General features: G+C 50.7%; 1 protein-coding gene across 1 annotated transcript in view; it reads right to left on the bottom strand.

The window, feature by feature from the left end:
• Positions 1-27,625, bottom strand: part of LOC138247026 (olfactory receptor 5V1-like) — a 149,613-nt gene that overhangs the window by 77,393 nt on the left and 44,595 nt on the right. The window contains exon 3 of the mRNA XM_069201774.1: positions 25,261-25,308. Coding sequence (XP_069057875.1) covers positions 25,261-25,308 — 48 coding nt within the window. The remainder of the gene's footprint in view (positions 1-25,260; positions 25,309-27,625) is intronic.

The following is a 27,625-nucleotide window of genomic DNA, read 5'->3' on the forward strand; positions in this document are numbered from 1 at the left end:
CCGCCAAAATACAGACATCCACAAAAGTCCGCCACACCAAAGGCCAGCGAGAAACTGGCGATGACCAGACCTCCACCGTCACGCCAACAGAAATACGCCCACACTATCACGACACACGAATCCACGCGGCGGTCTTTCAAATGCGATATTCCATTGGCGGTACACACCGCCGCGCTCAAAATACACACACATATACAAAACACAGCCACATTGGACAATTCGAAATACACACACCTGATACACATACAAACAACACTGCCACACACCCAACACAATATAAAACACACACCCACATCACCCACAAACCCCCACTCCTAGAGATTCGTGAACACGCACAGAGATAAGAGACCCGAGCACCCTGACGCGCAATTCACTGTCACCCAGCAATATTACCACACACTTCAAACTACACACCAATACACATCACCACACTTAGCACCACACAATCCACCCCACACATCACCCAAACCACCCCATGGCACCGCAAAGACACCCCAGGTTTTCTGAGGCTGAACTCAGGGTCATGGTGGAGGAAATTGTACGGGTAGAGCCACAGCTCTTCGGGACACAGGTGCAGCACACCACCATTGCCAGGAAGATGGAGCTATGGGGCAGAATAGTGGACAGGCTCAACGCTGTGGGACAGCACCCAAGAAATAGGGACGACATCAGGAAGCGGTGGAACGACCTACGGGGGAAGGTGCGTTTCATGGTATCCAGGCACAACTTTGCGGTGCAGCGGACTGGCGGCGGTCCACCACCTCCTCCCCCAGAATTTACAACATGGGAGGAGCAGGTCTTGGCGATCCTGCATCCTGAGGGCCTCGCAGGAGTAGGAGGAGGAATGGACTCTGGTAAGTCAAATTTTAACTACTTCATCCCCCCCACCCCACCAGCATGCCAACTAATACCCCCACTCTCACCCCCACCCCCATCACACCTACTCCTTGCAAATGTCTCACCCACACAACCCACCCATCCCAACACCAAGCCCTGCATGCGACCACAAAGCATGGACACCCATCACCTAAGCATGCCCACTGCACATACCCATCCCCCCCGGCCAAACCACCGTCACAAAAGCCCCCACACAGGAATGCAAGCACAGGGGTACGCGGGCACCCACCCATTGCACGCTATGGCACACACAGAAGCAATAACCATACTTTTATACCCCTGCAGGACCCGAACGCCACGTCACCGCGCAGGAGGGTCCACAAATGTCCACTCCACCCCCAGAAGAGGCCCACAGTGATGACAGCAGCTCTGTCTCCCTGGATCTAGATGAACAGCCTGGCCCATCGGGGACCTCTGGACAGTCGGTTCCCCTCAGACAGCCACAGGCCACAGCAGGCCTTCCCCCCTCTGGGAACACCAGCACAGCACCCACACAGCGGGCCCATATCTCTATCCCCAGGACACGTCAATCAGCGGTGTGTCCACCACTACAGGGCACCAAGGTTAACCCACCACCCCAACAACAACAGGGCCCTGGGGGCAGTGGTAGTGGGCACACGGTCCAGGGGACAGAGGCCCAGGGAAACAGGGGAACTGGGAGGGCTGCTGTGCGACAGGGGGGGGACAGGCCCAGGGAACCCACTCTCCACGAGGCCCTCTCCAACATCATGGGAGCATACCACCACTCCCAGGAGACGATGGCCACGGTCCTGGCCAGGTTTCAGGAGATCCAGCTTCTGCAGGAGCAACAGTATATGGGGTTCAGGGAAGATCTAAGAAACATCAGTTCTGCCATGGGCACCATCGTAGTGGCTCTGAATCAGGTAGTCACCACATTGCGGGACACTGTTGCACCACAAAGGGCCCCTGACACTAGCATGGACCAAGAACTGCCTACCACCTCCGCCGGCGCTAGTGGACAGGAGGCCCCGACACAAGACCAACAGGCCACCAGAACCCCACCCCCTGCAGAAGGAGAATCACCCCGCAAGCGGGCCCTGAGATCCAGGAAGAAGACAGAGTAAGATGCCAAGACCCCAGCCAGGAAAGGATACCTCCCTGATTGTCATCCCACTGTCCCACATTGACACCCTGTCCAACCTTACACTGCTCCTGCTCCACTTTCCACAGGCATCTGGACAATGCACCTGTGATACTGATAGTCTGGACTCTGCCATGAACAATCCTCCACCATCACACCTCAACGATTTGCAACCACCCACCAATTTTGAGCACTGTAATAAACACACTTATTGCATAAAACATTCTGGAGTCTGGCTGAGATTTTGTGCAAATGTATTAGACATTATCCTGCCAAATGGCATATTTACATTATGATGCCAACATACCAATGTCACACAGCTGTAGTCCATGGGGAATTAAAGCAGATGTCACGCAGTGGGGCCCACATCTCTGAAATCGGAAGGGAAAGTCACAACTCAGTTACCATACACTGGGGGAAAAGGTCAGACAGTAGAGGTAGTAGGGGTTAAGTATATGTAAAATGCCGTTGTGGATTCTTACCTGTGTGTCATTGAAAATACTGCTGTATTACTGTGTTCCTGTTCTCTATGTCGTCCTCTTCGCCTTCCTCCTCTTCACTCTCCACAGGCTCCACAGCTGCTACAACACCACCATCTTGACCATCCTCCTGCAGAAAAGGCACCTGGCGTCGCAAAGCCAGGTTGTGAAGCATACAGCAGGCCACGATGATCTGGCACACCTTCTTTGGTGAGTACATTAGGGATCCACCAGTCAAATGGAGGCACCTAAACCTGGCCTTCAGGAGGCCGAAGGTCCGCTCAATCACCCTCCTAGTTCGCCCATGGGCCTCATTGTACCGTTCCTCTGCCCTTGTCCTGGGATTCCTCACTGGGGTCAATAGCCATGACAGGTTGGGGTAACCAGAGTCTCCTAATAGCCACACATGGTGCCTCTGGAGTTGACCCATCACATAAGGGATGCTCCTATTCCGCATGATGTACGCGTCATGCACTGACCCAGGGAACTTGGCATTAACATGGGAGATGTACTGGTCAGCCAAACACACCATCTGGACATTCATGGAATGATAACTCTTCCTGTTCCTGTACACCTGTTCACTCCTGCTGGGGGGGACCAAAGCAACATGTGTCCCATCAATGGCACCAATGATGTTGGGTATATGTCCAACGGCATAGAAATCCGCCTTCACTGTAGCCAAATCCCCCACCTCAGGGTAGATGATGTAGCTCCGCATGTGTTTGAGCAGGGCAGACAACACTCTGGACAACACCTTGGAAAACATGGGCTGGGACATCCCTGATGATATGGCCACTGTTGTTTGAAATGACCCACTTGCTAGGAAATGGAGTACTGACAGCACCTGCACTAGAGGGGGATCCCTGTGGGTTGGCGGATTGGTGACATCAGGTCTGGCTCCAGCTGGGCACACAGTTCCTGTATAGTGTCTCGGTCAAGCCTGTATGTCAGTATGACATGTCTTTCCTCCATTGTCGACAGGTCCACCAGCGGTCTGTACACGGGAAGATTTCTCCATCTCCTTGCATGTCCCAGCGGACGGTGCCTATGAAGGACAACAGCGAACACAGAGTCAATCTACCCACAGGTACGTAACCACAGCTTGCACATAACACGATTCCCAATGCATTGAATGGCTTGTATGAGTGTCGATGCAAGGCCTAGGTATGTGTGACGCAGTAGAAAATAAGGCATGTGGGTCCTTGAAATGGCGGCTGCCTGACCTGTGAAGTGCGACAATGGGATGTGAGGTCAATGCGCTGGCGTGGCACACAGTGGCGGTAGGCGGTTGAAGACCGCGGCGCAAAGCAGCATTGGTTAACATTGAACCCTATGGGTCTCAGGAGCCAATGACGATGTGCGCCGGCGGTCGCGGTACGCACCGCCGCGGTACGCACCGCCACGGGCGTGACCGCCATTTTCTATCTGCTTAATCACTCGATACCTGATCTTCGACAGGAGAGGACCTACACTGCAAGTGCTGCTGTGACCATGGTCTGGAAGAGACAATGGCTCATGCGACTGGGGAAAGGGCCCCTGCCTTCACTGCTCAGGAGTTGGAGAAACTCGTGGATGGGCTCCTCACCCAGTATGCGCTACTCTATGGTCCACCAGACCAACAGGTAAGTACACTGGGACCATGCTTTGTGGCCAATGCCTGTGTTGAGTCGGGTGGATGAAAGATGGTGGGGAGGGGAGCGATTGAGGCATGCATCAAACGACAGATGAGAGCATGTGCCACATGGTAAGGGTGGGGATGGGGGGCCACTCACATCGAGCATGCAGAAGGTGATGATTATTCTTCTCTCCCTGGACATGTCACATAGGTCAGCGCCCACCAAAAAATCGATATTTGGCGTGCCATCGCCAAGGACGTCTGGACCCTGGGGGTCCACCAGAGACGGGGCACCCACTGCCGGAAGAGATGGGAGGACATCCGACGCTGGAGCAGGAAGACGTCGGAGGATCAGCTGGGGATGGCCTCCCAACGTGGGAGGCGTGCCCGTCGTACTTTGACCCCCCTGATGTCCCGGAGCCTGGCGGTGGCCTACCCCGATTTGGATGGGCGCGTGAGGACATCACAGCAGACACAAGGGGGTGAGTACACTCAAATCCTGGTGACTTTGCGGGCAGTAGAGGGGTCTGGGTGGGGAGGAGGTCTGTGGGTATCCCTAGGCCAGGGTGACATCTGTAGGCTAGGCCCCTCCGTAAGGCATGGCCCTGTGCCCCGCCCCCCACCTCTGTAGGGTGCCAAGTACAGCTATTCATTGCCCTGTGTCATGTATGTGAGCAGAGGTCGCCCATAGGCTTGAGGCCATGTCCCACAGATTGCATAGTCGACCCCAAGTGCGCGGCGTAGTGCAGGGGGCTTCTCTGTCTGTCCTGTCCGCCAACGGTGTCGCCAATGCATGCACTCAACATTTCTTTATTTTTCCCCACCCTCCTTTTTTGTTGTCTTCCTGTTCATTTGTGCATTAGCATCATCAGGCGGAGGAGAAGTGGCATCGGAGCACGAGGGAGCTGCATCTCACATGGCCATGGCGGGCCATGGAACAGAATCGGAATTCACCAGTGAGACGGAGGGCGAGGGGAGCTCCACAGCGGGGACTCGTGCGGATGTCAGTGACAGCGACTCGTCCTCTGAAGGGAGCTCCCTTGTGGTGGCGGCAACATCCATGCCCCCCACACCAACAGGTACAGCCGCCACCCAGCGCACCAGCACCGCCCTCCCGGCAGCCCCTCAGCGTTTGCCCCGTGCCCCCTCACCCAGGAAGGTGGGCATCTCCTTCGCCCCAGGCACCTCAGGCCCTGCCCCAGTCACCCCTGCTGCCCTCAGTGAGGAGGTCATTGACCTCCTGAGGACGCTCATTGTTGGGCAGTCTACCCTTTTGAATGCCATCCAGGGTGTAGAAAGGGAGGTGCACCAGAGTAATGCATACCTGGAGGGCATTCATTCTGGTCAGGCTGCCCATCAGCGACCGTTCAACACTCTGGCCTCAGCACTGATGGCAGCAATTGTCCCTGTCTCTAGCCTCCCCCCTCCAACTTTCTCCACCCATACCCAATCCCCTGTACCTCTGCCTATCCCAGACACACCATCAGACCAGCCTGCACATACCTCAACACCCAAGAGAAGCTCAGACAGACATAAGCACCACACATCACACAAGCATTCACACAAGCAACATCCACATGCAGACATACCAACACCCACTACCTCCACTGTGTCCCCCTCCTCCTCGTCTCCCTCCTCCCTCCCTGTCACGTCTCCACTCACACCTGCATGCACAACATCTTCAGCCACTACGTCCATCACCAGCACACACACCAGAACCCCCCGCACACGTGCAGTCACCACCCCCACTACCATTCACACGTCCCCTGTGTCCTCTCCCAGTGTGTCTGTCACCCCCTCTTCCAAGCTACCCAAACGCAGGCAGCCACCCACCCAACAGCCATCCACCTCACGACAGCCTCCAGCCCAAGCACCTGCACCCAAAGACAGCAGACTTCAAACTCCTACAACCACAACCTCTTCCTCCACTCCCATACCTACTACACCTACCCGTCCCTCTCTTTCTAAACTTATTTTCCTATCAAAACGTGACCTCTTTCCAACAACTCCCCCACCCCGTCCATCTAATAGGACTCCAGTCAGCACCTCAGCCACCACAAAAGCGGGCCCTGTGAAGACAGTCTGCCATGGACTGTGGAGTCCCCCACCCTCAAGGTCAGCCAGTCCAGTAGGGAGCCAAGGCACGGCCAGCCCACCCCCGCGAAAACATGCGAAGATTGTGAGTGGCCGGCGCGAGAGGCCTGCAACACCTGGGAACAAAATTCCTACCATGGCTCCGGCAGGGAGTGTGGTGCCAGCTGGCACACCGCCAAAGGTGGGGAAGGGCCACAGGCGAACAGGGAAGGCTGGGAAGGGCAGCACGCCCGAAAAGACCGCCAGCAGCCCAGCTGTGCAGGAGGGCCCCGCATGCTCCATCCCAGGTGGGCAGGAGGACACCAACAGGCCCGGTACTGCAGCCCAGGAGGGCCCCACCAGGCCCATCCCAGGTGGGGAGGAAGGCGCAGCCAGCCACAGGTCAGGTGGTGAATGACCTCCACGCCATGGGTGGATCCGCTGAACTGGGCAGTCATCCGAAGCACCGCTGAACTGGGCACCGCCGTCTCAAGCACCGCTGCGCTGGGCACCGCCGTCTCAAGCACCGCTGAACTGGGCCCTTCATCTCAAGCACCGCTGAACTGGGCACCGCCGTCTCAAGCACCGCTGAACTGGGCCCTTCATCTCAAGCACCGCTGAACTGGGCCCTTCATCTCAAGCACCGCTGAACTGGGCCCTTCATCTCAAGCACCGCTGAACTGGGCACCGCCGTCTCAAGCACCGCTGAACTGGGCCCTTCATCTCAAGCACCGCTGCGCTGGGCACCGCCGTCTCAAGCACCGCTGAACTGGGCCCTTCATCTCAAGCACCGCTGCGCTGGGCACCGCCGTCTCAAGCACCGCTGAACTGGGCACCGCCGTCTCAAGCACCGCTGAACTGGGCCCTTCATCTCAAGCACCGCTGCGCTGGGCACCGCTGTCTCAAGCACCGCTGAACTGGGCCCTTCATCTCAAGCACCGCTGAACTGGGCACCGCCGTCTCAAGCACCTCTGCGCTGGGCACCGCCGTCTCAAGCACCGCTGAACTGGGCCCTTCATCTCAAGCACCGCTGCGCTGGGCACCGCCGTCTCAAGCACCGCTGAACTGGGCACCGCCGTCTCAAGCACCGCTGCGCTGGGCACCGCCGTCTCAAGCACCGCTGAACTGGGCCCTTCATCTCAAGCACCGCTGAACTGGGCACCGCCGTCTCAAGCACCGCTGAACTGGGCCCTTCATCTCAAGCACCGCTGCGCTGGGCACCGCCGTCTCAAGCACCGCTGAACTGGGCCCTTCATCTCAAGCACCGCTGAACTGGGCACCGCCGTCTCAAGCACCGCTGCGCTGGGCACCGCCGTCTCAAGCACCGCTGAACTGGGCCCTTCATCTCAAGGACCGCTGAACTGGGCACCGCCGTCTCAAGCACCGCTGGCCCATTGGCGGAAGGGGCAGGCCCGCATCTGTGTCGGGCAGGGCTGCACGAAGCACTCTGGGCACTGGTCCCCCTCCAGTACCAGTGGAGACTGATATTGACTTGAGAGTCTGTGGCTTTGCACTCCCCAGGATGGAACAGTGGGCAAGCCACCCACTGTAGAGCCTTGAGAGACTGTGGCTTTGCACTCCCCAGGATGGAACAGTGGGCAAGCCACCCACTGTAGAGACTTGAGAGACTGTGGCTTTGCACTCCCCAGGATGGAACAGTGGGCAACCCACCCACTGTAGAGACTTGAGAGACTGTGGCTTTGCACTCCCCAGGATGGGACAGTGGCCATGGAGGCCCCTCGTGGATCTGGCGTCGTGGACTCATCTGGCTGAGGTGCCCCCCTTTCCCTTCCCCCTGAGGTGCCTGTAGTTTTGGTATCTGATGCCCCTGCAGTGTTCTCTCTGTTGGAGTCAGGTATCCTGTGTGGGCTTTGCCCATGTGATTTGGGCCCAGTGGTCCACGAACAATGCCTGATACAAATATCGGACTTGACAATTTATGTATATAAATGTTTTATATGTGGGATATATTTTAAAGCCAGTCATACAATATATTCCAATGTTTATAATCATTTCCTTTTGTCTTTGCATTCTTCTGGGGGGTTAACTGTGATGTCTTGCTATGCATTGATGTGTGTGTTGTAGTGGGTGAGGGTGAGGGTGGGTGTGTCGCATATGTGTGTCCCTGTAATTTTTTGCCTCCACCCTCCTCTGTGTCGTAGGTGCAGTACTCACCGTTGTCTTCTGCGCCGGCGTTCGTGCTCCTGGTAGAGGAGCAGGAAGACAATCGCTGGGAGGATGTGGAGTTCGGGTTCCATGCTGTCCAGATTCCTCGTGGGGTGTATGGAGGTGAGCGTTTTCCGTTTGAAATGGCTGTTTCCGCTGTGTTTTTATCGGCGGGGCTGCCGCCCCGGAAAAGGTGGCGGATTGGTGGGTTGTGATAGGGTGGGCGGTACATTGTCTCCCGCCTGTCTATTGGCGGTGAGAGCCGCACTGTTTGTTTGTTCCGCCGTGGCGGGCGATGTGTTGAAGTGGCGGTCCATGTTGGCGGTTTCCGCCAGGGTCGGAATTGCATTTTTTTTACCGCCAGCCTGTTTGCGGTATTGCCGCCGCTTTAACACCGACCGCCAGGGTTGGAATGACCCCCATAATTTCTTGTTGTGTGGTTGCATAACCAAAGCCAATAGGAGTCAGTACAATTTCGAGAACAAAAACTAAAATATCAGCACCTCTGCAAGCTATGGGCTTGATTTATAGTTTTGCAGAAGTGGTTACAAACGTGATGAATATCCCATCCTCCATGTTACGATCCCATTATGGCCTATGGAGATTGTAATACGTTGGACAGAATGTCCGTCACATTTGTGATGGAGTAACCCGTCTGCCAAACTCTAGATCAGACCCTATGTTATCAAAGTGACTTAATCAGGCAGTGTGTTGTTTGTGTGGACTTTCAATGACAGAAGAAACCTGGTGTAACAGGTTCAGTTCAATTCCATTATTCTTGAATGTTTATAATAGTGCAACAAGTCAAGGTCTACCATAAACAACCAAGTGGTTGATTATGATAATTCCATGAAATAACATTAAGGCCCTCATTATAAACATGGTGGTCCAGACCGCCATTCCGGCAGCAGTGGAAATTTTCCGCCACTGGCATGGCAGTCTCGACTGCCATATAAACACCAAGGGAAGACTGCCACAGGCGGTCCTCCGCCACCGCCAGGCTTCCGCCAACAGGCAGCCTGGCGATGGTGGATTTCTCTATCCGACAGGGCAGTGCTGCAAGCAGAGCCTCCCTCAAGATAGAGAACCCTTGTTCCTCCAGCCTTTCCATGGCGGCTTTCCCCACCAGTGAAAGGCTGGCAGAAGGGGTGCTCCTCTTGGCATGGGCAGTGCAGGGGCCCCCGTTCACAACCCTGTAGCACAGGTCACTGCCCGATTTACGGGCTGTGATCTGCACGACGGGTGCTTCTGCACCCGCTGCACTGCGCATTGATGATGGCTCACTGTGGAGTTGTCGGCAATGTCCCGGCTCAGCATTCCACTGGGCCAGCGGGCGGAAACACTGTCTCCGCCTGCCAGCCCAGTGGAATGTTTTTTACACGCCCGGCAGGGTCTCAAGGGGGCTGGCGGTCTATGTTTAGACTGCCAGCATGAACATGCTGGGGAATCCCGCTGTGTTCATAATGACCCCCTAAGTTTGCTGGCAGTGGCATTATAATCAAAATGCAAAGTGGATGATTCTACATTGGATCCATTAGGATCTGGACTTGACAAATGATTGAACAAGTCCTTAAATGAGCTTCTATAGTTTTTGAGGGCAACTTCCTTGAAAGAGTCATAACTGAGATTAATGGTTACACTGATACCTCTCCTATTCTGCTTTCCCTTTGCCTGTATGGCAATTACAAACCCCCCCTTTTGATCAGCCAACCAGTTAGACATAAACTTTGCGACTTCTCATTCATGATGACCTATTATATTTTTAGTGTCAACTTCAATAAAATACAATATAATGGTATATATTTATAACCCATACACTTTTAAATTCCTTTCTGAGGAAATAACTAACCTACAGACAACTTGGGAGAAGTATCATCTTTCTGACTAAATTCCACTGCTATGCTTTACAAAACTATTCCATTTAATGTATCTAGTAGATATCTGATACAGCTGCTAATTGGCCAATAATGGATAGGAGAAAGCACTGATTAAGTGAATGGCTGTTATTTAAGACTATTATTCTTTGTTAGCCAATGTTAGACATGTCAGCCTTGGTGTGTTTTCCCCTGTCTTTTTTGCCTCTACTTCCCATGTTTTGACTATGTGCTGGACTCTGTTTTTGCTGCTTTTGATACTCTGGTAACTTTACCACTGCTGACCAGTGCTAAAGTGCAAGTGCTCCCTGTGTAAATTGTATGTGTAATAGGCTTTTCCATGATTGGCATATTTGATTTACTAGTACATCCCTAGTACAGTGCACTAGGGGTGCCCAGGGCCTATAAATCAAATGCTATTAGTGGGCCTGCAGCACTGGTTGTGCCACTCACATGAGTAGCCCTATAAACATGGCTCAGACCTGTCACTGCAGCGTCAGTGTGTGCAGTTTTAACCTGCCAATTGGACCTGGTAAGTGTACCCCTTTGCCAGGCCCAAACCTTCCCTTTTTATACATCTACGGCACCCCTAAGGCAGGCCCTAGGTAGCCCCATGGGCAGGGTGCAGTGTATTGTAAAGGTGAGACATGTGTTGATGTGTTTTACATGTCCTAACAGTGAAATACTGCCCAATTCAGTTTTCACTGTTGTAAAGCCTATCCCTCTCATAGGTTTACATGCAGGCTGCCTTTAAATATCTTTTAAGTTTAAGTCCAGTTTCCCTTTGGGAGCAGATGGAGATTTGGAGTTTGGTGTCTCTGAACTTACAATTTAAAAATACATCTTTTAGTAAAGTTGTTTTTTAAATTGTCAGTTTGAAAATACCACTTTTAGAAAGTGGGCATTTTGTGCTTAAACCATTATGTGACTTTGCCTGCTTGTGTATTCCCTGCCTGGGTCAGACTGACAGTTGGGCAGTTTGTGAATTCCCTCTAGACAGTGAAACAAAGGGATCTGGGTTGTAGCCTGCATATCCTGAAGGGCCATCTGAGCTAGACTGGAGGGAGGAGTGGGCACTTACACCTGAATGAGGTGTGCCTGCCCTCACACAATTTTATTTTTTATATTTCTTTATTGCATGTATATTTTAACATGACATATTGCAGAATAATAGTACATGCGACCTACATGTTTGCAATCAATGTCAATTTACAACAACAAACATATGGGGGGAAGATGATGACAAAACAAATCCACGTACTTGCATTGCAGATTTAGTTAAATTGTGATAAAACTCACATGGGCTCTATAAACTGTCTCTACTTATCCATTCTATGCAGCCCATAATTGGCTCAGAATCCCGAAATCTGAATGGAATGCTTGTCTGCTCTAGTCATGCGTACAGGCATGCAACATGCTGAATTCGGCACAGCATGTTTCAAATCTCTATCACTTACAACAGGGAAATCAAAGTGGAGCAGGCCCAGACTTCAGCGGCGTGCAGAGGTTTGTTAACATTCCCATTATACCTTGAGGGGATACTTGCGCATTCCCTATAGACCTTCGAGTTGGAGAGCTGTGCACTCCGCTCTCGCCCAGACAGACAATGAATGTACCCATGCTTCATATGTTGGGGGCTCGGAAGACCGCCATTTACAGATTATAAGGTGTTTGGCCACTAAGAACCCCAGATCCAAAAAACGGGACGTTGCCTTCAACTTTTTACCGCCTTGGAATAATCCAAAAATACATGTCTCCCATGTCAATAGTAAGGGCAAGTCTACACAGTGCATTAAGCATGTATGGAATGAAGTCCAATAGTGACTCAAAGTGGGACATGACCACATCATGTGTAGAAATGTCCGTTCCCAAGCACTGACAGCGCTGACAAGCGGCGTCTGCACGGTTAAAATATCTGTTGATCTTGTCAGGTGTAAGGTAGGCTCTTTGAGTGACATAGTACTGAATGAGTCAAAAACGCATATTGCGAGGGACATATATGGGGGTTTCCAGTAGGGTTGCCCACTCCCTATCTGTGAAGGGTTCTCCTGTCTCCAATCTCCCTAGGAGGGCCACAAGTGGGCCAGATGTATGGAGACGCAAAGAGTCTGCTATCCAGTGTAATAAATGCCTCCCTTTCCTATATACAAGTTGGTACTGTAGCGTGTAGTGCACACGCGGTTCCTCTTTGAGGTCACACCACACATGTTGCAAGGTATGCTTGAGGGATTTGTATAACATAAAGGTACCTGGATGCAGTCCAGTGGCCTCCATCAGTGTGTCATAAGAATTGAGAGTGCCATGCATTTAAAGGTCACCTAGGGTATTTCCACTGCATGCTAAGCTGCCAGTTCTGCAGCTGATGCACCACATGCGCCACATCATGTCCCCAATAGTGGCATGGCTGGTGCATAGAGAGTGGTGTGCCTCGTGAGGTAACAGCATCTTCGGAAACAACTATATGCTAGATTCAGCAAAATGGGCACCGGCGCTGTGGATTTAGCAGAGGGGTGAAATAGGTGTAGCAATTTACACCATGACCATGCTGGAAGGTCAGTGGCCGTGTCTGCCAATTGCCTGGAAGAGAGCCAATTGGCCACCCACTGTAGTGTTCTAAATTTGGCAATGACAAACTCCCCTCGTTCAGTGGGCGCTAAAGTTTAGAGAGGGCCACTCTGCAGCTGGAAGTATTCCAAATCTAACTACGCACATCCCGCTCTATGGATCAGAAGAAAGAAGCTGGAATGTGTAGAGACATATTCACAAAATAATATAATAGTCAGGGGAACACTATCTTTTTAACAAGGGCCACCCTGCCCATGACCATCAGCGGCAATGTTTTCCAGAATGCCATCTGACAACATAGGCCCGACATAGCACACGTTAGGTTCCCGTCAAACAGATCCGACTCTGTGTGATATACCTGTATGCCTAGGTATCTAAATGTGGTAGATTGCCACGCCATGTCCGTGGGTATAGATGTGAGGCTTGAATCAGATATAGTAGGCGATAACGGGAAAATACAGGACTTTGCCAGTTAACTCGTAAGCCAGAGACCCTCGCATGCGAATTGAGTAAGGGCATCATGTCACTAGGAAAATTCACCAGGTCTCTAATATACACTAGAAGGTCATCCGCGTACAGAGAGACCGTATGATTCCCGTCTCCCTTGCTGCGGAGCGCAGACGCCAGTGGCTCCACTGCAAGAGCAAAAAGGAGGGTAGACAAAGGGCATCCCTGCAGCGTGCCCCTCATAACGCGAATGGGGGACGATATGAGGCGCCCTGTTCTATTACGGGCCAACGGGCATGTATACAATAATTTCACCAGCTGTATAAAATGAGGGCCGAGGCCATATTTCAGTAGGACTGCAAAAGGTAAGGCCATTCCAGCAAGTCAATGCCTTTTCCAGGTCAATCAGTAGGGTCCTTATGTGGCTTTAGGAGGGAGATAAACATGGCCTCTCATAACGTAGGAGGTAGGCACGCCAGTAATAAGGACTCCTCGTATAAAGCAAGCAAGTTAGGTGGGCTGCATAAGCCTTATAAAATTCAGCCTGTAGCCCGTCCAGGCCAGGCATCTTGAAATTTGCAAGAGACTCGATGGCCTCCCATATCTCGGACAGCAGTGGAGGATCGTCTAGTTCCAAACACTGCTCGGCCGTGATCCTAGGCAGAGATACTCCTGTGAGGAACAGCTCAATATATTTTAGAGGAGAAGGAGAGACAGTGCTATATCGAGATTCATAATGAGTGTAAAAAACATGTATGAATTTAATCCTGTGTGTACAGCAAGTCGTCGGACAGTGTCCAAATAGATTGTACCGAACTAGGGGAAGTCTCCTGGCATATTATTGGGCAAACAGAGTGTCAGCTCTATCCACCCGTGCATGTGCATTTACAGAGTGTGCAGCATAATTTAGGCATTGCAATCATTCAAGGAGCTCTGAATGGGTTTTACGCATGGCTTGTAATTGAGATAAGGCACTGGGGTTATGTACTGCTTCTGACTCATGTTGCAATAGCTGCCCCTCTTCCGTGGACAACTCCCCGTTCAGTTGTATGCACACACCAATACCAAGCCCCATACAGTGGCCTCGTAGTGTAGCCTTAAAAGTGTCCCACTCTACCGAACGGTATGATGCTGTGTCTGCGTTAAGTTCAAAGTAACTAGTAACCTGCGGGCCAGTCGACTGGTGGAACGCTGAGTCCTCCAATGCTGCAGGCTGCATCCTCCATGTGGGAACAGGAGGCTGAGCAGTAACACCCCAGTCGGATTAAAGGTATTGGGGATTGGGATCAGAATGAGTACGGCCCAAGTAGTCAGTCCTTACGGTCATGGAATCAGGGTGGACGTGCAGAGCAACCTGTCGCGTCGGACATGCAAACCATGTAGTGCCAAGTAGGAGTATACTCTGGCATCAGCATTATAATGACGATAAACGTCTGTCAGTTGCCAGTGATGTAGCCAGGTTACAAGACAGCGGGCATTGGACATAGCAGAGGTGCGCACTAATGGCGGGAAAAACCTATCTAGATATGTATCCAATATGCAGTTAAAATCTCCTCCTGTCAGCCAGGGAATATCACTCCAGCGTGTCATAATTGACTGAGTGTGATTAGAAAGAGAGCTTGATCTACATTGGGAGCGTCTATGTTACCAGGGAGGACCTGACTACCACTCAGCTGACCTCGGGCAAACACGTATCGGCCAACAGGATCTGCGACCTGCATTAACAGACAGAATGGGACCCCCGGCCGGACCCATATCAGCACTCCCCGCGCATAGGATGAATAATTTGTGGAGTATGCCTGGCTGTGTCATTTTCTTCTAAGCGTGTCGACCTCTGAACACGTTAGATGAGACTCTTGTAACAGAGAATTAGATGCATTGTGGCGCTTCATGTAGGAGTATACAGCGTATCTGCGCACAGTTGTGTGCATGCCATGTATATTCCATGTCACTTCATTAATGTGCACCATCATGCATAGGACTAACAAACGAAGGTGCTGCGCATATTTGACACACAGTTGACAGTGGCAATGTTGTGTGTAAAGGAGCTGAGTGATGTATGGTAAGTATCTTCATGTGTTGCCTAACGTTGAACAGGGAAATGGGCAGGTAAAAACAATCAACATATTGTAACAATTACATAGCGAATACCAAAAGGGCAGCACACTAGAACCTGTGGCCGCCCAAACCAGATGTTACCAACTAAATCAAGAGAAAGGTATCCTTACAGTAGGGAGGACCAGTTGAGGGGCTACTAAATACAGTAATAGGGGGGAGTCTAACGTACGCCACCTTGCAGGTAGTCCATGGTGCATGACCACATAAGAAGCGTTATACAGTAACAACAGTTGTAATTGTGTGGGAAGAAGGGTCATAAATAGAATAACAGTTTATCTCAAATAATAGTGTCTGACATCTGCAGGGTGATGTGTGGAGGATTATGTGAGCTTTGCACAGACGGCCAAGTGACAGGAGAACTTTCTCCATCTGAGGAGTGGGAGCCCGGGACATCCGGGCTAGAGCAACGCCCCGAGCTCGAAAGTGCGGCCGCCCGCTGCAATGCACTGCGCCACTCCTGTATTCTCTGTTCTAGATCAGGGACTGCGGGATGGCTCGCCTCTGCTCGTGCCCTCATCCTGCAATGCCCCCTGCTGTGCCTTCATGTGTTACCGTCTCTTGGTAGGTCTGGTCGCAGTGAATGAGTAGCACGGTGATCGGAACTCTCAATCCAGCGCCATGTCTCCTCAGGGGTAGTAAAAAAAAGTGTGTGAGAGAGAGTTAGCGAATTCCATTTCACGAAGGCGTCCCTTCACTGCCAGGAAGCTATTGCGTTGCTTCTGTACAGAAATCATGTAGTCAGGAAAAAACATCACTTTGATGCTGTTCATTTACACCTCTGCCATCGAGCGAGTCTCTTTTAACACTATGGCACTCATTATGACATTGGCGGTAAATCCCACTTACCGTCACGCTGACTGCCGCCAACATACCGCTGCGGCGGCGGATATCCGTTCATCATATTATGACGCACACACACAAATCCGTCACTATTCGGCCACAGACACAAGTCTGCCACACCAAAGGTCAGTGAGAAACTGGCAGTATCAAAACCCACACCGATACGCCAACAGAACACCGCCCATCACATTATGACCCACGAATCACCATGGTGGACATTCAATGGCGGTAAACCATTGGCGGTACACACCGGCGCGCACAAAATACACACACACATTCAAAACAACACTACATTGGCCAATTTGAATAATACACACCTGACACCCATACACACACCACACCCACACACCCACACCACTATAAAACACACACCCACATTACCTACAACCCCTTAAAAATACAAACCATTGGCACGAGACAGACACCACGACTAAAGACAAAACCAGAGCCACACACCACCTACACCTATACACCATCCACGCACCCCACATCACATCACCCTACACACCTACACAACTCAGCACAGGTGCAGCAGATATCCATTGCTAGAAACGCCGTGGGACAGCACCCCAGAACAAGGGACGACCTCAGGAAGAGGCGGAATGATGTAAGGGGGAAGGTGCGTTCCATAGCAGCAAGACACCAGCTCACTGTCCAGAGGACTGGCGGTGGGCCCCCACCTCCTCCCCCACAACTAACAACATGGGAGGAGCAAGTCTTGGCAATCATGCGTCCTGAGGGCCTGGCCGGAGTAGGACGAGGACTAGACTCTGGTAAGTCAACTCTTTACCACTATCACCCCCTACCTGCATGCCATCACATACCTCCACCCTCACTCTATCACTCCACCACCTCCCACACACCCCATCATCACATCTCACTTATCTCAATGCCAAGTCCTGCATGCCATACCAATGCATGGACATCACTCACAGCCCTGCATGGACACCTATCACCAAAGCATGCACACTAGAGAGAATCAGCTAGCCCACCACATACCAACCTACACAAGTTAAAGCTGCCACAGCAAATACCAACAAATAGGGCAACCCACTGATGCACAATATGTCACACACAGAAACAATAACACAGCATTTACATCCCCCACAGGAATCCCAGCCTATGTCAGCGGAGAAGAGGTGGCAGCACTTTCCAGTCCCCCAACTGAAGAGGCCCACAGTGATGAAAGCAACTCTGGTCGCCTGGATCTGGATGACCAACCTTGCCCATCAGGGACCTATGGACAGTCGGTTACCCAGGTACAGTCACACACCACCACAGAGCCTCCCCCAACTGGAAACACCACCACAGCACCCACCCAGCGTACCCATACCTCTGTCCTCAGGACACATCAATCAGCAGTGTGTCCACCACTACAGGGACCCCAGGGCACACCTCATACCCAAGACAATCAGGGACCTGGTGTCAGTGCAGTGGGCACACGGTTCAGGGGACAGAGGCACAGGACAACAGGGAAACTGGGAGGACTGTTGTGCGCCGGGGGAGGACAGGCCCAGGGAACCGACTTTCCAGGAGGCACTTGCAGAGATCCTGGGAGCCTACCAACATTCTCAGTATATGCTGGGCAGATCCTGGACAATGTGCAGGAGAACAGGAGGCTGCAGGAGGTACAGTACCAGGGGATCAGGGAGGACATGCAGGCCATCAACACCACCCTGGTCTCCATAGCAGGGGTGCTGGCAGACATGGCCAACATTATGAGGGAGGCAGTCTCACAACAGCGGGCCCCTGCCACTAGACAGACATCTGAACTGCCTTCCACCTCCGCTGCCGCTAGTGGAAAGGAGGCCCCGCCACAGGACCAACAGGCCACCACAACCCCTCCCCCTCCCCCTGTAGAAGGTGAACCACCCCACAAACATTCTCTGCAATACAGGCAGAAGCCAGAGACTATTGCCAAGACCCCCGCCAGGAAATGAGACTCTCCTAATTGTCACCCTTGTGTCCCACTCAGTCCCCCTGTCCACCTTGAAATGCCATTGAACTGAGTTCTCACCGCCATGGTCATAATTTGGCAGTAGTTACCACCGGCCTGTTGGCGGTATTACTGCCACTTTATCACCGACCGCCAGGTTGTAATGAGGGCCTATGTCTCTGTCGTGATAATCACCACCATTGGTCGCGGGTTAGCACCCACGGGGGGCTGCCTGGTCGGCACTCTGTGTGCTCCATCAATCGAGAAATAGGAGGAAAGTGTACCCGAGGTACGTGCAGCTTCGAGACAGTCCTCAATATACTGCACAGGATCGTGCCCGTCAGTGCCCTCTGGCAGGCCCACCAGTCGAACATTGTTTCTGCGAGATCTGCCTTCCGCATCCTCCACACGTTGCTTCAGCATTCGTACTCTGTCTGTTAATTCCTTCAGGGAACTTTCCAGGCTGTGTGTTCTGAGCAGTAATGCCTGAGCATCTCGTTCTACCAGTGTTACCCTGTCCACCAGCTTTCTATGGTCCGCATGTAGTAGACTCAGGACCGTGTCTATTTTGGACTCTTAGGAGGTCCGCATGTTGTCAGTAGCCACCAGTACAGTGTCTAATAATTTGTCCTCTAATGTACTGGGGCGCTCCACATTATCCATGGTGACTGTTGATCACAGTGGGGACCCTCGGCAGTGAGGCACAGGTAGCAGCCCCCTAGTTCACTGGTGACCCACGGCTCGCAGTGCGGAGTCGTCTGGGGGGCAATGAGACCAATCTGCACATCCTGTGTCTGTCCACTACAGTGATTGAGTCTTATGGAGATACAGCAACAGAAGGGTCGGATCAGAGTTTGGGTGATAATGGTGCAATGCTCCCAAAAAATGAACAACTGAAGTATCCCACAATGTCTAGTGTCCCATTCACAGTATATCCGCTGCTGCAGGAGGTTCTGCAGCATGTAATTAGCAGGGGCAGAGGGAGCCTGACTCATGTGGTTTCTATAAACAGTACTGTTAGAAATTGGGTTTTTGGCTGGCAGTCAGGTTACCCTCTGTCCAAGCAAGAACCCTCACTCTAGTCAGGGTAAGTCACACACAATCCAAAATTAGCCTGTGCCCACCCTCTGGTAGCTTGGCACGAGCAGTCAGGCTTAACTTAGAAGGCAATGTGTAAAGTATTTGTGCAATAAGTCATACAATACCACCATATAGCACCACAAAAATAAACCACACAGTGTTTAGAAAAATATATAATATTTATCAGGATAATTGTAGGTCAAAACGAATAAAGTTGCAATGTGAATTTGTAGAGATATCACTGAAAAGTGATATAAAGTGTCTTAAGTCTTTAAAAAGCAAACAAAGGGCCTGATTACAACTTTGGAGGAGGTGTTAATCCGTCCCAAATGTGACGGATACACCACCAGCCGTATTATGAGTTCCATAGGATATAATGGACTCGTAATACGGCTGGTGGTATATCCGTCACTTTACCGTCACTTTTGGGACGGATTAACACCTCCTCCACAGTTGTAATCAGGCCCAAAGTCTCTTTCAAGCACAAAGTACCTGGTTTGGAGTGGAAAATCTCCTCAGAGGGCTGCAGAAGAAGAGATACGTGGAAAAATGGTGTGTGTGTCGATTTCTCCCCAGCACACACGGACTTGCGTCGTTATTTTTCACGCGGGGAAGTCGTGCGTCGTTTTCCGGCGCGCGGACAGTCTCTTTCTGTGGATCGCGGGGATTACCAGATGTCCCGGGTCTGTGCGTGGATTCTCCTGCTTGTTTTCTGGCTGCACGTCGTTCTGCGGGGCTGCGCGTCGAAGTTTCGCTCTCACGGCAGGCGTCGCGTCGATTTCTCCTCTGGAAGTCGGGCGGCGTTGTCCTTGCGAGGCGTGCGTCGAAGTTCCGGTCGTCCCAAAGGCGTCGCGTAGATCAGCGTCGGTGTGCGGCGTTTTTCTCGCCACGGAACAAGCTGTGCGTCGAAAAGTTCAGCGCACGGAGCGTCCAAGTGAAAAAGAGAAGTCTTTTTGTTCCTGAGACTTCAGGGAACAGGAGGCAAGCTCTATCCAAGCCCTTGGAGAGCACTTTCACAGCCAGACAAGAGTTCAGCAAGGCAGCAGGCCAACAGCAAGGCAGCAGTCCTTTGTAGAAAGCAGACAGTCCTTTGAGCAGCCAGGCAGTTCTTCTTGGCAGGATGTAGTTTCTGGTTCAGGTTTCTTCTCCAGCAAGTGTCTGATGAGGTAGGGCAGAGGCCCTGTTTTATACCTAAATGTGCCTTTGAAGTGGGGGAGACTTCAAAGAGTGGCTAAGAATTGCACCAGGTCCCCTTTCAGTTCAATCCTGTCTGCCAGGGTCCCAGTAGGGGGTGTGGCAGTCCTTTCTGTGAGAGCAGGCCCTCCACCCTCCCAGCCCAGGAAGACCCATTCAAAATGCAGATGTATGCAAGTGAGGCTGAGTACCCTGTGTTTGGGTGTGTCTGAGTGAATGCACAAGGAGCTGTCAACCAAGCCCAGCCAGACGTGGATTGTAAGGCACAGAAAGATTTAAGTGCAAAGAAATGCTCACTTTCTAAAAGGGGCATTTCTTGAATAGTAATATTAAATCCGACTTTACCAGTCAGCAGGATTTTGTATTACCATTCTGGCCATACTAAATATGACCTTCCTGCTCCTTTCAGATCAGCAGCTGCCATTTCAGCAAAGGAGGGCAGCCCCAATGTTAGCCTATGAAGGGAGCAGGCCTCACAGTAGTGTAAAAACGAATTTAGGAGTTTTACACTACCAGGACATATAACTACACAGGTACATGTCCTGCCTTTTACCCACACAGCACCCTGCTCTAGGGGTTACCTAGGGCACACATTAGGGGTGACTTATATGTAGAAAAAGGGAAGTTCTAGGCTTGGCAAGTACTTTTAAATGCCAAGTCATAGTGGCAGTGAAACTGCACACACAGGCCTTGCAATGGCAAGCCTGAGACAAGGTTAAGGGGGCTACTTAAGTGGGTGGCACAACCAGTGCTGCAGGCCCACTAGTAGCATTTAATCTACAGGCCCTAGGCACATATAGTGCACATTACTAGGGACTTATAAGTAAATTAAATAGTCCAATCAGGTATGATCCAAAGTTACCATGTTTGAAAAGGGAGAGAGCATATACACTTTAGCACTGGTTAGCAGTGGTAAAGTGCGCAGAGTCTAAAAAGCCAGCAAAACAGGGTCCAAAAAGTGGAGGGAGGCAGGCAAAAAGTTAGGGGTGACCACCCTAAGGCATGTCAGGTCTAACAAGTACCTTTTTAGCAGGGTCCATCCTGTTGCTGCATCGCGGCATCCAATGTCATATCCCCCTGCTCAGTCAACAGCGCGCCATTTCAGGAATGGGCCTAGGTAGCGCCAGTAGTACCCGGCCGCATCGACACAGGCTCCGTGTATTGGATGCCCACACCACAGTTCCGTCTCCCGAAAGCTGCTGTGGCAGGCTGAGCAGCAGCTGCAACTAACCCCATCTAGACAGCCCAAACTTTGGGACCCCTGCACTCCGGAGAGTCCCCCGCCTCCAGTCGCCACAGCAGGGGACCCGTTGCAGCCCCAGCGCACACCAATGTTCCACGGCACTCACCCCCGGCAGGTGCCTCCCACCCCATCTGGGATAATCCACGCAGGCCACGCTCCACCAGCCCTCCGCGCCCAGGGTGCCACCACTCCTCACCACTGCCAGCACCTCCAACTCCGGTCCGGTGTCCAGCCACAGGGCAGTTACGAGTGCACCGTTGTCCATTCTGTCCCTCAGCGTGCCATTTTGTTTCTTAGGCTACACCACCACTGCAGGACATCTTGGCTACTTGCGGGCACTGGGTAAGAAACAAGAGTTGGCACCCGATACTACAAATCCTCAGCTTCCCCGACATGCCACCATTGGACCAGAACTCCCCGTATTGTAGCTGCTTTATTCAGGATAAGCGGGTGGCATAGCGGAGCTCCACTAACAGACGTCAGCCATGTTGGCTCCTCCAGCCATGCCCCTGTGCCTGCCCTCACACAATGCAGTCTCCAACCCCCTGGTATGAGTCTGGACCCAGGCCTGGTCAAGGCAGGATCTTGTGAAGTGGAGAAGTGTGGCACAATGGTTAGAACAGCAGACCCTGATGCAGAGATCTGGCCTAGGACCAGGGTTCAATTCCCGCAGCGGAGGATCTTGGGCTCAACTCCCTTGGACCAGATAATTCTCACCTTGGTACCTAATCTAATTAATGGGTCCCACTCTGTACCTCTGGGCAATAGCTTGCTTCATCTCCACAACAGCACTGACAGTGCTTGGATGCCTGGCTTCAACCTGGGGTTTCTCAGGAGTGGGGCCCTCACAGGGAAAAGCCAGGGGGGGTTCCACAGCACCTTGAGACCCTAATGGGTGAGAAGTGCGCTATACAAGTGCAACGTTTACAGTTTGTGAACAACAGAAACTTTCCTTTGAAGTTTGCCTACTTCAAAACAGAAAGGGTTATAAGTAGTGGACCCAGAACCCCAGATTTTTTATTACTTCTGGAATCAAGAAGAACCTCTGCCAAGGAGAAGAGTGGAAGAGCTGCAGAAGAAGTACTGCCCCTTTGCCTGTGACTGTGCTTTGCTGGGTTGGCCTGCAGTTGCTGCTTCTGCATGAGGGAGGACAAAGACTGGACTTTGTGGTATATTCCTGCTTGTGAGGAATCTTTAAGGGCTTGGACTGAGCTTGCCTCCTGTTTTGAAGTCTCGGGCCATCAAAGACTGCCTCTGCTAGCACCTGGAATCTCAGCTGAGACTCCTGCCCTGCCAAGTGGTGCCCCATCCAGTCCCTGGGCCCTTGAGAGGTGAAGTTGGCAGAACAAGGACTGAAATCTGAGCATAGAACACCACACAGGGAAAAGTTTGATGCACCACCTGCAATGCAGCTGAGAAATGATTTGCCACCCACTTCGCAGCTACAATCGATGCTCCACCTGCATCGTGGCTGGGAGATCGACGCATAGCGGCTGGAGAAACAACACATCACCCGCTTGTGACTGCTGATAATGAGGCAAACTCCACGCAACGTGGTTTTCCAACACCGTGCGACCGTATTTTTCACGCATCATCACTGGGCGTTATAAATCAATGCAGGCCTGTGTGGATCCGAGGTGTCCGCCTGGAAATCGACGCATCGCTCTGTGGCAGGAGAGAAAAACGATGCATTGTTGACCCGACCGGAGAAGAAACGATGCACAGCCTCACTTGCGAGTGAGGAATCAACGCATTGCTGACTTTTCTGACGCACGCTCGTCCGTGTGGCTTTATGTTTGACACAAACCAGGTACTTTGTATGACAACAACATTTCCATTGTTTTCTATGGAGTAAGATTATTATTCTTTTGAAAATTCATATCGTGACTTCTGTATGTTGGATTTTTTGTCGTTTTGGTCTGGTTTGATTTAGATAAATATTCACTATTTTTCTAAACTGGTGTGATGTCCATTTTGTAGTGTTTTCACTGTATTTCTATGTGTGTTGGGGCAAATACTTTACACATTGCCTTGTGCCAAGTTATCAAGGGGGTGAGCAGGACTTATCTACGTGTGTATCTCCATTGCCCTGACTAGACTGAGGGACCCTGCATGGACAGAGTGCAAACTGACTGCCAACCAGAGACCCCACTTCTAACAGCCAATTTATCAATTTATATAACTTATTGGTCACATTATTTATAGCACATGTGTTGACCTGAAGATTTTTTAACACTCGATGGTGCAGAGTATTAGTAGCAGGCAAAAACTCCCCTCGCTGTCTAGTAGGAAATTGGGATGACCCAAAGCTACCACTACAACCATTATTTATATTAACATTTTTGGTATTTCTTCATAACACATATACTAGTTTAATACATACATAAAATGCTATGTCTTTATCTCCTCCTTTGTTTTGCATTAAGTCTTGTTTCATTTGTCTTTTCACCAATATTACTGCCTGGTAGAGTGTGGTCTATATTTTTAATATCCAGTGTCTGTGCCTCATATGTCAAAGCCTCATAACTTAAATCTGGACCAGTCACGACATCAATACTAACAGTACTACCCATTGTATTTCCAGCCCTTAATGAATGAAGGGTGCACGATTTTTTTAAATATTCCTTATGGTTAATGATCTCTTAGTTTTAATTGGATTTTTCTTTGATTTATTACTTTTAAGCAGAGGTGACGTAGATTCAACACAAGTGGCCACAGGAGGCTCCCATAAAACTGCTGTATCTGACATTGCCTGGATTCAAATTTTCTTTAGACATACAGTTTAATGATTTTGCTTTTTTGCCGAGTTTATCAACATTTTCTAAAATTTCAGAAAATGTTGACAGCATTAGCAAAAGGTTATTAGTGCCCGACTTAAATGTTGGCAGCAAACATACTCTCTCACAACCTTGACTAAGTGTACTTACTGCCAACATGCTGATGTGCCTACCCTAATTTAAAAGTGGGTTGACCATAGTTTGACCAAGGTGAAGACTACTCCATCACCACTTCTGCTAAACTTCTCTGTTGCCCTATGGAGTAGAGGCCATCAGAGAATTGGCTATATGTTCTCCTGTCCAATTAAGACAGGAGGTCATATGACCATTTTTTTCTGCCCATTTCCACCAAGAAAACCGCGGCAATAAGATGCAGTGAAAAACAAAAAATGCCACTGTTGCCATGACAGATGACTCCCATGGCGAGGGGGCGTAGGCATTGCTTTTTTATTTTCAAACACAAAATGCCTACTTTAGTTTTTTATACTTGAAAATCAACTAGCTTTCTACATCTTGTCATATGGTTCCATCATGTTTGATGGAGTTGTAGGGCAAAGTTCCAATGTATTCAAAGGAACCGGCTTGACAGTGGTTCCTCTGAATGCTAAAAGTGACCTTGGATATTTCTAAATTTGCCAGTCAGGACCTTTACTAGGGCAACAGAGTATTTTTCTTTGTGGCCCTGGTAGAGAATAAGCTGACCACCAAGAATGAAATTGGACCATTAATCATATATTGCACAGACTGAAATTGTAATCTACTGAATCAGCAAAACTCGAATCAGTGATGGGAACATTCGTAACACTCTAGGTGAAGGCACTAAGATTTATAAAGCTTCAAGCAGATCCTCTCACCTTGAGAGCATTAAGCTGTGATCCAGAGAGCTCCTCTGGGTTCTGATACTAAAGGTACAAAAATTGTATTTAACTAATCTAAATCTAAATCTTGTTTTAATTGCAACTAGTTTACTTGCAGTAATGCAGTTATTGTTGTCCTGTAGGATCAGTGATGCTTAATCAAGCTCACACCTGGGTCTGAGTTGTGGACACTTCCCAATCAAGTACAAATTGTAACTTCACCTTCAAAGAGCTAATCTGCCTATTCACCATCAGATTATTAAGTTAGATCACAGAGGACTGATTCCCCTGACACTTTGTGGCCTTGATGGTCAGTTTTTCTCCTACACCTGCTCTGTGTGTCTCCATAAGCCCTCCTACTGTGAACTGCTAAACACAGAAATGTCATCTAATTAGTACTTTGCACAAATGGAGTCTTTGGTTGGCAGTCAGGTTGCCCCCTGTCCAAGCAAGGACCCTCAATCTAGTCAAGGTAAAGGAGAATCACACTCAGCTAACCCCCGCTCATCCCCTTGGTAGCTTGGCACGAGCAGGCAGGCATAACTTCTGAGTGCTAGGTGTAAAGTATTTGTACCAACGCACACAGTAACTTAATGAAAACACTACAAAATGACACCACACCAGTTTAGAAAAATAGAAAATATGTATCTAAACAAAAAAGACAAAAACATCAAAAATCCAACATACACAAGTCAAGTTATTGATTAAAAAGCAAAAAGAGTCTTAAATCCTTGAGAAAACAGGTAAAACACTGTTAGCGTTGAAAAGAACCTGGGTAGTGTCAAAATAACACGCTCGCACGCTCAGCGAGTGTGTGTCAAAAAAGGTAAGCGGTGGATCGATTTCTCACGCACAAGCGAGCTCGTGCGTCGTTCCTCCCTCTCTGGTTGGGTAAGCGTGCGTTGTTTTGCCTCCCCGCAGGGGAGCAATGCATCGATCCAGGCAGCACTCAGGTCCGGGCAGGCGTTGCATCATTTTTCTGTGCCCAGCAATGTTTGCATTGAAAATCCTGCCACACGGTCTCAGCAAAACTGCGCAGTGTGGGTTGCGATGTTAACAGCCTCCATCAGCGGGTGTGAGTGTCGTTCTTCCAGCTCCATGCATCGATTTCTGCCACGAAGCCGGTGGCACGTCGTTTTTCAGCCGCGTCTCGGAATGTGCGTCAATTTTTCCCCGCACGATGGTCAATGCGTGGATTTTCAGTCTTGGTCTGCCAGCTTCATCTTCCAAGGCCCCAGGAACTGGATAGGGCACCACTTGGCAGGGCAGGAGTCTCAGCAGAGAGTCCAGGTGCTGGCAGGAAAAGTCTTTGATGGCCCTGAGACTTCAACAACAGGAGGCAAGCTCAGGACAAGCCTTTGGAAATTTCTTCACAGGCAGGAAGACACACAAAGTCCAGTCTTTGTCCTCTTGCACAGACAGAAGCAGCAAATGAAGGATAGATCCACAAAGCACAGTCTGAGGCAGGGCAGCACTTCTCCTCAGCTCTTCTCCAGGCAGAGGTTCATCTTGATGTCCAGAAATGATCTAAAGTCTGTGGTTTTGGGTGCCCTTCAAATACCCATTTTGGCCTTTGAAATATGCTCACTTCAAAGGAGAGTCTCTCTTGTTTGTGAAATCCTGCCTTGCCCAGGCCAGGCCCCAGACACACACCAGGGGGTTGGAGACTGCAATGTGTGAGGGCAGGCACAGCATTTCAGGTATAAGTGACCACTCCTCCCCTAGAGGTTCAAACAGCCCAACTGTCAAACTGACCCAGACAATCAATCAATCAAAACATTTATAGAGCGTGCTACTCACCCGTGAGGGTCTCAAGGCGCTGGAGGGGGGGGTGATCACTGTTCGAAGAGCCATGTTTGAGAGGGAGTTGCAGGGGGTTTGTGTGTGCGTGGGGTCCAGGTTGCTGGCTTTGGGTTTGGAGAGCTCTTTGATTATGTTAAAGAGTTATTTGCTGTTTTGGGAGTTGTTGTCAATGCGTTCCTTGTAGTGTGTTCTTTTGGTGGTGCGTATGAGTTGGTTGTGTATGCGCATGGAGGTTTTGAGGGAAGAGAAGTTTGTGGCGGAGAGTTCTAGATGCCAGGTTTTTTCTGCTTTGCGGCATTTGCGTTTGGACTTTAGGAGTTCCGCGGTGAACCATGGGGCGTTCTTGATGTTGCGGGTGGTAATGTTTTTTCTGAGGGGGGCGAGTGAGTCTGCGCAGGTAGTGATCCATTTGTTGAGGTTATGTGCAGCAGTGTTGGGGGTCGTTGGTGTTGGGGGAGGGTTCTGTGGCAGTTGGGAGTTCAGGCGTTCTGTGGGGATCTTGTCCCACATGCGGTAGGGGGTGTTGGGTTGCTGGTGGTGTGTGGGGGGTTTGGAGTAG

Source organism: Pleurodeles waltl, chromosome 7 (assembly GCF_031143425.1).
Source record: "Pleurodeles waltl isolate 20211129_DDA chromosome 7, aPleWal1.hap1.20221129, whole genome shotgun sequence".
NCBI classification, from domain to species: Eukaryota; Metazoa; Chordata; class Amphibia; order Caudata; family Salamandridae; genus Pleurodeles; species Pleurodeles waltl.